The sequence below is a fragment of the Oncorhynchus kisutch genome, unplaced genomic scaffold, assembly GCF_002021735.2.
Source record: "Oncorhynchus kisutch isolate 150728-3 unplaced genomic scaffold, Okis_V2 scaffold3655, whole genome shotgun sequence".
In the NCBI taxonomy this organism is placed as follows: domain Eukaryota; kingdom Metazoa; phylum Chordata; class Actinopteri; order Salmoniformes; family Salmonidae; genus Oncorhynchus; species Oncorhynchus kisutch.
The window spans coordinates 672,868-686,644 of record NW_022265600.1 but is presented as its reverse complement, the minus strand read 5'-3'; the positions used below and the strand labels follow the sequence as shown (position 1 = coordinate 686,644).

Sequence of the window (13,777 nt, the reverse complement as noted above, 5' to 3'; positions counted from 1 at the left end):
GCTCTTCTGCACACCTATGTCTCTACCTGTACATGACCATCTGATCATTTATCACTCCAGTGTTAATCTGCAAAATGGTTGGTTAAATAAAGGTGAAATAAATAAAAATGTTGATGTTCATTTAACCTCTGTCTCTCTCTTCCTCTGACTCCTCCCTTTCTCATTTGTTTCTCTCTATCTCTCTGTCTCTCTCTTTCTCCTCAGATCTCCAGGCACAAAGCGTCAGTCCACCAGGTAGGCAGAGTATAAATCTACAGTGATTATAGCAGTTCAATATTCATCAACTTTATTATCCCACATGGAGAAATTCATGTGTCCATACAAACCATTCTAAACCCCAATAACAAGTAGTGTTTTATGGAACTACTAATACTTGTCAACCACAAAGCATCACTGCTGTTAGAATAACAGAATCACTGTCATCATCTGTCCTCACCACTGTGTTTTCCTCTCTGCTGTTAACAGCTGAACTCTCAGTCAGACTGGTGAATGGGACCACTTCCTGTTCTGGGACAGTGGAAGTCTTCTACAGAGGAGAGTGGACAGGTCTATGTACTAGTGGGTGGAGCATAATGAGAGAGACGTGGTTGTGGGACATGAGAGATACCAAGGTTAAGGTTAAGATTGTGTGTAGAGAGCTGGACTGTGGGAATCCTGTAGCTGAATCTAGAGGACCTCTGATTGAAGATGGAAGAAGAGGAGTCAGACTATTGAGATGTAGTGGAGATGAGTCTTCTATTAGACAGTGTGTCATCTTTGGAGCACGTGGTTTCTGTGATGGTAAATATTATCATCATGTGACCTGTTCAGGTAAGAGACTGGTCATATTGAGAGATTTATTTATACATTATACAATATTACCATGTATCATGTTTTATGTGTTTTTATTTCATTTAAATAGAGGGAGAGATGTCAGATGTATTTAAACATTATATTTGTGTTTGTCATATTGGTTTATGGGAGATGTTCATGGGCAGATCATTGTAGTTCAGATGGTACTGAAGTGAAGCTGCCTGATGGATGTCCAGCTGTTTATTTTCTATAAAGTGAAGTGAACTTATTCCTGTCTCCTGTCTGCATTATTCCCAACCTGATCCTGAGTGACTAAGAACCCATTTCTACCTCTTACAGTATCAAACATAGCAAACTACAATCTTTTATCCAACATATTTGTGTTTAGTCCTTGACAGTGTCATCAACAAAACTGATTGAATGTTCAACCAACTCTTTTTCTCCAGAATCTGTGCGGCTTGTGGATGGAGCTGGTCTCTGCTCTGGGAGAGTGGAGGTGAAGTCCAATCAGTCCTGGGCCTCAGTGTGTGAAGCTGACTTTGACCGGCAGGATGCAGAGGTAGTCTGTAGGGATGTTGGCTGTGGGGCTCCTGCAGCTCTACAGGGGGGGCTCTATGGAGAAGGTGGGGGTCAGACCTGGGATAAAGAGTTCCAGTGTAAAGGCAAAGAGTCCCTTCTCCTGGACTGTGACACCTCAGACAGAGAGAACAACACCTGCCTACCTGGTAATGCTGTTGGACTCACCTGCTCAGGTAAGAAATAGTTTGTCACTCAATCAACATTGTTTCTCACCTGGAGTGAAGAATATGAGAGACAATATAGGTGTGTTTTAGTGAGAAAATAGTAAGATTACTATCTCTCTGTTTTCTTTTCTCAGAGCCTGAGGATGTGAGGCTGGTGGGAGGAGGCAGTCGCTGTGCTGGTGGAGTGGAGTGGTACGACCAGGGAGAGTGGAGGACTGTGGGATCTGAGGACGAGGACCAGAGGGATGTAGCTGCAGTAGTGTGTAGACAGCTGGGTTGTGGCTCCACTGTCTCAGTACCACCTGGAAACACCACTAGAGGGTTTGGAGTTTACTGTGATGGGTATGAATCTGCACTGAGGGAATGTTCCAGAAGATATGATCTCCGTCCTGGACTCACAGTGATCTGCTCAGGTAATAACAACATATTATAATTACATTCAACTGATTTCCTTCATTCATACAACTTCCTCTGCACCTCTCATGATGACTGTTTAACTTGTCAGTCTGCTTTACTAAATAGATCACTCAGTCAAGTAGGAATCAAATACAACTTAAATATCCCAGAATGCTTTTGTATTTGAGTGTTATCTCAGTGAACGTCTCTACTCACTACCACTGTCACATGTCATATTATTGTCACATCTAAATGAGGAAAGTAGTTGAGGAGCTACGTTTTCTTTTTCTCTCCTCTTGTTCCAGATGTCCTGCTTCAGCCTGATATCAACATATGTTGTCTCAGTGACTGTAGGCCCACTACTCATGTTGCCCTGTGAGGGAGGGTGGCTGGCACTGTTACATGCTGATGTTATTGTCATATCTATAGGAAACTAGTTGAAGAGGTTTGTCTTGTTCTCTTTTATTGTTACAGATCTCCTGGTCCAGCCTGATATCTTCCTGACTGACCCAATGGGAGGGGTCTTCAGGGGCCACCAGGGGCCCGAGATGTTCAGGGGCTACAACTTCACCATCACCTGCTCCACTCTGCCACAGTACCCAGGAGGCTCCTTCCTCCTCACGTTCACCGGCTCCAACAGAACCCAGACCCAGCCAGCTGTCAATCACTCTGCTGCCTTCCTCTTCCCTGCTGCAGATGACTCCCACCAAGGGAACTACAGCTGTGTTTATGACAATTATGTTTTCTCTCATAACTTCTCCTCTGAGAGTGAGCTCCTCTCCCTCACCATCACAGGTAACTGAACACGAACCAGACTTATAACTTTGTCATTGACATATTTTCCACAGATCTATGTGATGATGATCAGTCCCCTCATCAAAGGTGTTTCTGTTTGCAGCCTCTCCTCTGCCAGCCTTCATCATCAGACACGTTGTAGTGCTGCTGATCCTACTGACATCCATCACCACCATCTACCTGTACTACAAGGTAAAGACATTTACTCAGATGTTACAAGTCAATTAAACTAGAGGCTGAGGGTGAGGGGGAGTGGGAATTAGAGAGAATGGAGAAATGAGAGAGTAAATGTCTGACTGTTGGTGCTGTGTCTCCCTAGCCCACCAGGAGGCAGAAGAGAGTGAACAGGGTGAGCAGCATGGATCTTTATGTCAATGCCATGGAGATGGTCTCTCTGAGCTCCAGAGCTGAAGCTGGACCGGGAGAGGAGAGAGCAGCCCAGGGGACGGAGTAGGAGTAGAATGAAGCTGACCCTACATGCTGATCTTAGGTCAGTTTTGTGTTTTAAATCGATGGTCAGCAGTGGACTGGTGTTTAAAATGTAGTGACAAACATGAAGTGGTTCTAATTTTAATAACAAGTTCAGAATTAGTTTATCTTTCTAGAACCTTGGAAGAAATCTAAAAGGAGTGACTGCAACCACCATTATTCATTTAGTTTGGTTTTTACCACCAGAGTAACATGGGGTTTTGGGTAACATGGGGTTGTGGGTAACATGGGGTTCTGGGTAACATGGGGATTTAATTATTTTAAGAGAGAAGCTCAATTACATTACGTCTGTTTTTTGTTCCAGAATGTATTGATTTTGTCTTTATCTTATTTAGTGTCTCTTAGATTCTTTATCTTATTTAGTGTCTCTTAGATTCTTTATCTTATTTAGTGTCTCTTAGATTCTTTATCTTATTTAGTGTCTCTTAGATTCTTTGTCTTATTTAGTGTCTCTTAGATTCTTTATCTTATTTAGTGTCTCTTAGATTCTTTATCTTATTTAGTGTCTCTTAGATTCTTTATCTTGAAGTGTTTCCATTATTAGTCCAGGTATTATTATAATCATCTGTTCATTCTTTGTATTTTGAATTTTTTTTAAATAAAGGGGTCATCTTTTTCTCAAGTCATTTTGGTTGGTTGTTGTTGTTTGTTTTGTTGTTGTTTACCTTATGATGTAGATTATTGTTATGATGTTGTCAGTAGTACATACAGTGGGGAGAACAAGTATTTGAAACACTGCCGATTTTGCAGGTTTTCCTACTTACAAAGCATGTAGAGGTCTGTAATTTTTTATCATAGGTACACTTCAACTGTGAGAGATGGAACCTAAAAAATCCAAGAAAATCACACTGATTTTTCAGGAATTAATTTGCATTTTATTGTCCTAGATAATTTGACATATTTTAATATTGTATTATTTATACCAGCATTTCTTTTGAAAGTTTCCAAACTAAATACTGGTATGTTGAAAGCTGTAGGCAGTGGTGTAGTGGTGCCTGGAGAAGTGGGTAAACGTTAATCTAATTTAGTAAAACATTTTCCAAACGGCCCTCTCAGCGAAGGAAAGGCGCCCCAGTGTGAAAAGCTTGAGAAACAGTGATACACTCTGAATGACCGAAAATGATTATCACATATTGGTCTTTCACAGGCAGACCAACCCAAGTGGTACTGTTCAGTAGGATAATAGTAGACCAATCCAAGCTGTACTGTTCAGTAGGATAATAGTAGACCAACCCAAGCTGTACTGTTCAGTAGGGTAATAGTAGACCAACCCAAGCTGTACTGTTCAGTAGGATAATAGTAGACCAACCCAAGCTGTACTGTTCAGTAGGATAATAGTAGACCAACCCAAGCTGTACTGTTCAGTAGGATAATAGTAGACCAACCCAAGCTGTACTGTTCAGTAGGATAATAGTAGACCAACCCAAGCTGTACTGTTCAGTAGGATAATAGTAGACCAACCCAAGCTGTACTGTTCAGTAGGATAATAGTAGACCAACCCAAGCTGTACTGTTCAGTAGGATAATAGTAGACCAACCCAAGCTGTACTGTTCAGTAGGATAATAGTAGACCAACCCAAGCTGTACTGTTCAGTAGGATAATAGTAGACCAACCCAAGCTGTACTGTTCAGTAGGATAATAGTAGACCAACCCAAGCTGTACTGTTCAGTAGGATAATAGTAGACCAACCCAAGCTGTACTGTTCAGTAGGAAAATAGTAGACCAACCCAAGCTGTACTGTTCAGTAGGATAATAGTAGACCAACCCAAGCTGTTCTGTTCAGTAGGATAATAGTATTACTATTATTGAAACAGAGAAACAGGTTTCAGAATTCATCTCATTTTTATTTAAGATTTTCGTTCTCAAAGTCAGACTTTTTTTAAACAGAAAAACAATAGGGGTAATAATAACATTTAAACCACATTTTCGTTTGAGTTTTGGGAAGAATCTAAGAAATGTAGATTTTAATTCAAGTTTGGATTAGCAGTGTTTATATAGTACAGACACCTACACTATTGTTGTATTAGCAGTGTTTATATAGTACAGACACCTAGCACTATTGTTGGATTAGCAGTGTTTATATAGTACAGACACCTAGCACTATTGTTGGATTAGCAGTGTTTATATAGTACAGACACCTAGCACTATTGTTGGATTAGCAGTGTTTATATAGTACAGACACCTACACTATAGGTGTTGGATTAGCAGTGTTTATATAGTACAGACACCTACACTATAGGTGTTGGATTAGCAGTGTTTATATAGTACAGACACCTACACTATAGGTGTTGGATTAGCAGTGTTTATATAGTACAGACACCTAGCAACAGTAGTGATACATGGTTAGGTAGGACACAAGATATCTGTTATAGGAGCAACAGTAGTGATACATGGTTAGGTAGGACACAAGATATCTGTTAGATAGGAACAACAGTAACGTTATTGATACAAACCCTCAATGTGAAGTGATATTAATCCATAAATACAGAGCACAAGTACAACCCTTTTATATAAACCTTTTAAGGTAGTAAGAAAATAAACATTCACTTAATATTTCAATAAGTCCCCTGCTAGTAAATCACCTGCTGGTAATAACTAGCGGGACATTGTAGTGCAGAGACCAACGGTGCTCGTTAGCTCGTCATTAACACGGCTAGCTAAGACAGCAACAACTTGGTTAACTGGCTGAAATAGGTCTTCAATTCATGAACGGCTAAATAAATATCTACAGAGCCACATTCGCTTTTGACTTTAGGATATATGAACCAGTTTTCCAAAACCACTATTGTGTTATACAGTTTGAACCAGTGTTTATGTCCAGAGGAAGAGGACTTGAACCTGCTCTCAGAATATCTGTCAGACTGAGGAGCGGGCAGACCAACTTCCCAAATAGGGGAGAAGCACTCAAAACACACTAGTTGTTCTTTCAAAGAAAATTATACAAAAATGGTAGGTCTGAAGACCTCTCGTATTACCAACATTACTAGAATGGCAGCAAACATTTTAATGAATTCAGTAACACATAATGAAAGGAAACGTTATTTATATCACCCCTTTTCCTGAGGTGAATGGTTTCACCCACTACTCTCCCGGAACTGAGGTTTTGACATCAACTACTACATATTGTCAAACTGAACATTACATTGAACATGTGAGTCATTTAGCAGACGCTCTTATCCAGAGAGACTTACAGTAGTGACTGGATACATTTTCATACGTTGCATTGGCAGGACAATTCCATTAGTAGTTGGGAGGAGAGCAGAAACAGCCTAACACCTCCACTGATACTGTGTAACCTGTCTGCAGTCAAGCAGCCATCCAGACTGAAGTGAAGGCCTTGTTACAGAATGAAAACACCTTCTCTTTCGTCGGCATGGCAACCTGTAAACATGTCAGTGGCGTCACAATGTTGCACAACAGCAGCAGAACATTGGATGGAGGGTCATTGTATCATTACACAGTGTCCCTGTCTATTCTACTGTATTGGTACATGTGGTGTTACAATACATTAGAAGATCTGTAGACGGCAGCATTGAAACAATTTACAACATCGTCAACTAGCAACCTACTCTGTTTCAGTGCTAACTGTTTAAGGGAGTAAGCCATTCTCTGGATCCCAATCAGAGTGCCTCTTTGCAGGCATACTATCTCATGTGTATAGCCCTGTATGCATATGGAAGTACCAGGCCAGGGCTGTGGCTTTTGTCCCAATTTTGGCTTTGGGCCTTGGTCCTGTGGGCCTAAGGTCATAGGGTCATTAAATATCACACTTATTTTATTCTGCTGTTAGAGGCCATCAGTAGAGACAGTCAGGAAAATAGTCTTTGTAGGAAGTTTTTTTCTGTCAAACCTGGGAAGTGTGTCTATATAGGTAAGTACATATACAATTAGGATTTTACTTTAAGGTCAAATGTACTGTAACTGTCTAGTTGTGAAGAGAATCTAAATATATTGGTTATTGATCTCCTCTCCATTCTAGCACCATACGTTCTGTTGGTTACTGATCTCCTCTCCATTCTAGCACCATACGTTCTGTTGGTTACTGATCTCCTCTCCATTCTAGCACCATACGTTCTGTTGTTTACTGATCTCCTCTCCATTCTAGCACCATACGTTCTGTTGTTTACTGATCTCCTCTCCATTCTAGCACCATATGTTCTGTTGTTTACTGATCTCCTCTCCATTCTAGCACCATACGTTCTGTTGTTTACTGATCTCCTCTCCATTCTAGCACCATACATTCTGTTGTTTACTGATCTCCTCTCCATTCTAGCACCATACGTTCTGTTGTTTACTGATCTCCTCTCCATTCTAGCACCACACGTTCTTCAGAAGCTGGACAGCATATGAATAGAATCCATCTTCTCTCACCCTCTCCCCTCAAGACCAACATCACACAAGATGCTTCAGAACAAGCTGGTGAAGTTGCTACCCAACAGGAACAACCATGACAACAACAACAACAACAAGCTGGGGAAGTTGCTACCCTACAGGAACAACCATGGCAACAACAACAACAACAACAAGCTGGCGAAGTTGCTACCCAACAGAAACAACCATGACAATAACCATGACAATAACAACAACAAGCTGATGAAGTTGCTACCCAACAGGAACAACCATGACAACAACAACAACAACAAGCTGACAATGCCACCAGCCATACTGCTCGTTCTGTGCATGATTTCCTGCAAGACAGGAATACCAGTGTTTTGCCAAGGCCAGCGAAGAGCCAGGATCTCAGTCCCATTGAGCACGTCTGGGACCTGTTGGATAGGAGGGTGAGGGCTAGGGCCATTCCCCCCAGAAATGTCTGGGAACTTGCAGGTGCCTTGGTGGAAGAGTGGGGTAACATCCCACAGCAATAACTGGTAAATCTGGTGCAGTCCATGAAGAAATGCACTGCAGTACTTAATGCAGCTGGTGGCCACACCTGATACTGCCTGTTACTTTTAATTTTGACCCTCTCCCCCCTTTGTTCAGGGACACATATTACATTTCTGTTAGTCACATGTCTGTGGAACTTGTTCAGGTATGTCTTAGTTGTTGAATCTTGTTATGTTCAAACAAATATTTACGCATGTTAAAGTTTGCTGAAAATAAACACAGTTGACAGAGAGGACGTTTCTTTATTTGCTGAGTTTAGTTCTTACTGACAGACTGAGTTGGTAGAAGGAGACGGGAGGAGAGAGAGATGAGAGAGAGATAGGACTTATTGACAGACTGAGTTGGTAGAAGGAGACAGGAGAGGAGAGAGAGAGATATAACTTACTGACAGACTGGGTTGGTAGAAGGAGACGGGGGAGGAGGGGGAGAGAGATGAGAGAGAGATGAGAGAGAGATATGACTTATTGACAGACTGAGTTGGTAGAAGGAGACAGGAGGAGGGAGAGAGAGATGAGAGAGAGAGATAGGACTTATTGACAGACTGAGTTGGTAGAAGGAGACAGGAGGAGGGAGAGAGAGATGAGAGAGAGATAGGACTTATTGACAGACTGAGTTGGTAGAAGGAGACAGGAGAGGAGAGAGAGAGATATAACTTACTGACAGACTGGGTTGGTAGAAGGAGACGGGGGAGGAGGGGGAGAGAGATGAGAGAGAGATGAGAGAGAGATATGACTTATTGACAGACTGAGTTGGTAGAAGGAGACAGGAGGAGGGAGAGAGAGATGAGAGAGAGAGATAGGACTTATTGACAGACTGAGTTGGTAGAAGGAGACAGGAGGAGGGAGAGAGAGATGAGAGAGAGAGATAGGACTTATTGACAGACTGAGTTGGTAGAAGGAGACAGGGGAGGAGAGAGAGAGAGATGAGAGAGAGATAGGACTTATTGACAGACTGAGTTGGTAGAAGGAGACAGGGGAGGAGAGAGAGAGAGAGAGAGAGATAGGACTTACTGACAGACTGGGTTGGTAGAAGGAGACAGGGGAGGAGGGAGAGAGAGATGAGAGAGAGAGATAGGACTTATTGACAGACTGAGTTGGTAGAAGGAGACAGGGGAGGAGAGAGAGATGAGAGAGAGAGATAGGACTTATTGACAGACTGAGTTGGTAGAAGGAGACAGGGGAGGAGAGAGAGAGATAGGACTTATTGACAGACTGAGTTGGTAGAAGGAGACAGGCGAGGAGAGAGAGAGATGACTTATTGACAGACTGAGTTGGTAGAAGGAGACAGGGGAGGAGAGAGAGATGAGAGAGATAGGACTTATTGACAGACTGAGTTGGTAGAAGGCGACAGGGGAGGAGGGAGAGAGAGATGAGAGAGAGAGATAGGACTTATTGACAGACTGGGTTGGTAGAAGGAGACAGGGGAGGAGAGAGAGAGATGAGAGAGATAGGACTTATTGACAGACTGAGTTGGTAGAAGGAGACAGGGGAGGAGGGAGAGAAAGACTGACATTTCAACCAACTGACTATATTTGTATCACTGACTTCACACCAGTGATGTCATCATGACCAGTAACCTGTTCCTCTCTTGGCCCAGCCCAGCCTGACCCTGACATATAGCATCAGGCTGTTGAGTTGACTTGGTAACAGACCTCTAGCTTCTACACCACATCCCCCCTTCTCCTGCTCTAACATGAGACCTCATCAGTACTCATTTTGGGTGCTGGTACTGTTTATATTTAGGTGCTGGAACATTAAGCCAATATTCTATAAGAGGTGAACTCAAGCAGTAGAAAGTTAGAGTTGATATTATAGGACACTATGTGAAATGTTGCTGCTCTGTCAGCAGTTTCCTGTGGACTTTTTCAGTTTGCTGTAGTGTGTTCAACCACTGATCCAAGATAAGTTGCTAAGAAGTTTATCTCACATCAAAGACCCAACGAACGAATGACATAGAAGTCATATAGCCGAGCAGCACGTTCCAGTCTTCAGTCCTCTCTACATGACAGTGACTTGTGTATGTCAGTGGAGCCCCAGTTAGAGACAGGCATGATACCTGCAGTGGTACTGATGACCCTGTTGTGGAGCACAGGTAGGATGCTCTTATACTGCTATACACTTGTGACAGTTACTGAGATATGATTTGATATTGTTAGATACATTATAATTTGCAGGGTTAGTAAAATAACATGCAACTGGAAGCAGACAGTAAACATGTGTCTCAAAGCAGGACAATGATGTGATCACCTGTAAATGTACTTTACTGTAGCCTAACTGTCCATCTGGGGACAGGCACTAATGTCAGTTAAGTTGTGATGGTGTCCTGCATCTGACTGTTGTATATTCAGTGTGTCAATGATTGATTGTATCTGTCTCTATGTAAATGAATGAGAGTATATAGGTTGTATTATATATTATATTGGTGTTATGTTAGAGTAGGAGAAGGGAGGAGTGTAGATGATAGAGGTCTATGAGCTGAGTCAAGATCAACAGGTTCAACACTATATGTCAAGAAGTGAGAGAGAACGAGAGAGAGATGGAATAGAGAGGAGGGGTGGGGAGAGAGATTTGAGGAGGAGGAGAGAGAGAGAGGAGGGTAGGGAGAGAGGACGGTAGGGGAGAGAGAATGGAAGGGGAGGGGGAGATGGGAGGGGAGGGGAGGGGAGAGAGAATGGGAGGGGAGATGAGAGGGGAGGGCATAGAGCAAGATAGGAGAGAGAGAAAATGTTTGAGGAGAGAGGAGAGGAGGGTAGAAGAGAGAGGAGGGTAGGAGAGAGAAAGGGGGAGGGGAGAGAGGAGGGGAGGGGAGAGAGAAGGGTAGGGGAGAGAGGAGGGTAGGGGAGAGAGGAGGGGTAGGGGAGAGTGGAGGGGAGGGGAGGGGAGAGAGAAGGGGGAGGGGAGAGAGGAGGGGAGGGGAGAGAGAAGGGTAGGGGAGAGAGGAGGGTAGGGGAGAGAGGAGGGGGAGGGGAGAAAGGAGGGAAGGGGAGAGAGGAGGGTAGGGGAGAGAGGAGTGGGAGGGGAGTGTGGAGGGGAGGGGAGGGGAGAGAGAAGGGGGAGGGGAGAGAGGAGGGGAGGGGAGAGAGGAGGGGAGGGGAGAGAGGAGGGTATGGGAGAGAGAAGGGTAGGGGAGAGAGGAGGGTAGGGGAGAGAGGAGGGTAGGGGAGAGAGAAGGGTAGGGGAGAGAGGAGGGTAGGGGAGAAAAGGAGGGAAGGGGAGAGAGGAGGGTAGGGGAGAGAGGAGGGTAGGGGAGAGAGGAGGGTAGGGGAGAGAGAAGGGTAGGGGAGAGAGGAGGGTAGGGGAGAAAGGAGGGAAGGGGAGAGAGGAGGGTTGGGGGAAAATGAGGGTAGGGGAGAGAGGAGGGTAGGGGAAAAGGAGGGTAGGGGAGAAAGGAGGGAAGGGGAGAGAGGGAGGGTAGGGGAGAGAGGAGGGTAGGGGAGAGAGGAGGGTATAGGAGAGAGGAGGGTAGGGGAGGGTGGAGGGTAGAGGAGAGAGGAGGGTAGGGGAGAAAGGAGGGAAGGGGAGAGAGTAGGGGAGGGGAGAGAGAAGGGTAGGGGAGAGAGGAGGGTAGGGGAGAGAGGAGGGTAGGGGAGAGAGGAGGGTAGGGGAGAAAGGAGGGAAGGGGAGAGAGGGGGGTAGGGGAGAAAGGAGGGAAGGGGAGAGAGGAGGGTAGGGGAGAGAGGAGTGGGAGGGGAGAGTGGAGGGGAGGGGAGGGGAGAGAGAAGGGTAGGGGAGAGAGGAGGGTAGGGGAGAGAGGAGGGTAGGGGAGAGAGGAGGGTAGGGGAGAGAGAAGGGTAGGGGAGAGAGGAGGGTAGGGGAGAAAAGGAGGGAAGGGGAGAGAGGAGGGTAGGGGAGAGAGGAGGGTAGGGGAGAGAGAAGGGTAGGGGAGAGAGGAGGGTAGGGGAGAGAGGAGGGTAGGGGAGAAAGGAGGGAAGGGGAGAGAGGAGGGTAGGGGAAAAGGAGGGTAGGGGAGAAAGGAGGGAAGGGGAGAGAGGAGGGTAGGGGAGAGAGGAGGGTAGGGGTGAGAGAAGGAGAGAGGAGGGTAGGGGAGGGTGGAGGGTAGAGGAGAGAGAAGGGTGGAGGAGAGAGAGGAGGATGGAGAGAGACGAGGGGACAGAAGACAGGAGGAGAGAAATGAGATGTCAACAGAGATAGGGAGAGCAAGAAGGAGGGGAGATGGAGGGAGATTCAACAGAGATAGGGCTGACAGACTAACATGCAGCCAACTGAATATCTTGTCTTTACTGACTTCTCACCAGTGATGTCATCATAACCAGCAACCTTTTCCACTCTTGGTCCGGCTCAGCTTGACCCCTGACCTCTGAAATTAATTATTTATGAAACTGACAAAAGCAAAAGTATTAAATTAGATTTAATCTCATCTGCAAAGAGAGTTACACATTTGCATGGAAGGGGAATGTACACTACATGACCAAAAGTATGTGGACACCTGCTCATCTAACATCTCATTCCAAAATCATGGGCATTAATATGGAGTTGGTCCCCATTGCTGCTATAACAGCCTCCACTGTTCTGCAAAGACTTTCCACTAGATGATGGAACATTGCTGCTATAACAGCCTCCACTGTTCTGCAAAGACTTTCCACTAGATGTTGGAACATTGCTGCGGGGACTTGATTCCATTCAGCCACAACAGCATTAGTGAGGTTGGGCGATTAGGCCTGGCTCAGTCGACGTTTCAATTCATCCCTAAAGGTATTCAATGGGGTTCAGGTCAGGGCTCTGTGAAGGCCAGTAAAGTTCTTCCACATCGTCTCAACAAACTATTTCTGTATGGACCTCGCTTTGTGCACAGGGGCATTGTCATGCTGAAACAGGAAAGGGCCTTCCCCAAACTGTTGCCACAAAGTCACAAAGTTGGAAGCACAGAATAGTCTAGAATGTCATTGTATGCTGTAGCGATTAGATTTCCCTTCAATGAAACTAAGGAGCCTAACCCGATCCATTAAAAACAACCCCAGACCATTATTCCTCCTCCACCAAACTTTACAGTTGGCACAATGCTTTGGGTCAGGTAGCGTTCTCATGGCATCTGCCAAACCCAGGTTTGTGGTACGGACTGCCAGATGGTGAAACGTGATTCATCACTCCAGAGAAAGTGTTTCCACTCCAGCAGACGCTTGGCATTGCACATGGTGATCTTAGGCTTGTGTGCTGCTGCTCTGCTGTAGAAACCCATTTCATGAAGCTCCAGATGAACAGTTCTTGTGCTGAAGTTTCTTCCAGAGGAAGTTTGGAATTCGGAAGTGAGTGTTGCAACCGAGGACAGATGATTTTTACACGCGACGAACTTCAGCACTCGCGGTCCCGTTCTGTGAGCTTGTGTGAGCTACCACTTCGAGGCTAAGCCACTGCTGCTCCTAGACGTTTCCACGTCACAATAACAGCACTTACAGTTGACCGGGGGCAGCTAAAGCAGGGTGGAAATTAGACCAACAGACTTGTTGGAAAGGTAGCTTACTATGATGGTGACGTGTTGATTGTCACTGAGTTCTTCAGTAAGGCCATTCTACTGTCAATGTTTGTCTATGGAGATTGCATGGCGGTGTGCTCGATTTTTATTTAATTTTTATCAACCACAAGGCTGGGGGAGAGAGATAGTTCTTACTCACTGACAGACTGAGGAGGAGACAGGGGAGGAGGGAGAGAGATAGGAGA

The 13,777-nt window shown here is 44.8% G+C and overlaps 1 protein-coding gene across 1 annotated transcript in view; it reads left to right on the top strand.

The window, feature by feature from the left end:
* Window positions 1–3,256, top strand: part of LOC116371771 (scavenger receptor cysteine-rich type 1 protein M130-like) — a 35,428-nt gene extending 32,172 nt beyond the window's left edge. Inside the window, exons 2-8 of the mRNA XM_031820781.1 lie at window positions 205–234; window positions 466–810; window positions 1,239–1,544; window positions 1,670–1,948; window positions 2,406–2,726; window positions 2,830–2,918; window positions 3,046–3,256. Coding sequence (XP_031676641.1) covers window positions 573–810; window positions 1,239–1,544; window positions 1,670–1,948; window positions 2,406–2,726; window positions 2,830–2,918; window positions 3,046–3,180 — 1,368 coding nt within the window. The 5' untranslated portion in view covers window positions 205–234; window positions 466–572 and the 3' untranslated portion in view covers window positions 3,181–3,256. The remainder of the gene's footprint in view (window positions 1–204; window positions 235–465; window positions 811–1,238; window positions 1,545–1,669; window positions 1,949–2,405; window positions 2,727–2,829; window positions 2,919–3,045) is intronic.
* The last annotated feature ends 10,521 nt before the right edge of the window (window positions 3,257–13,777 follow it).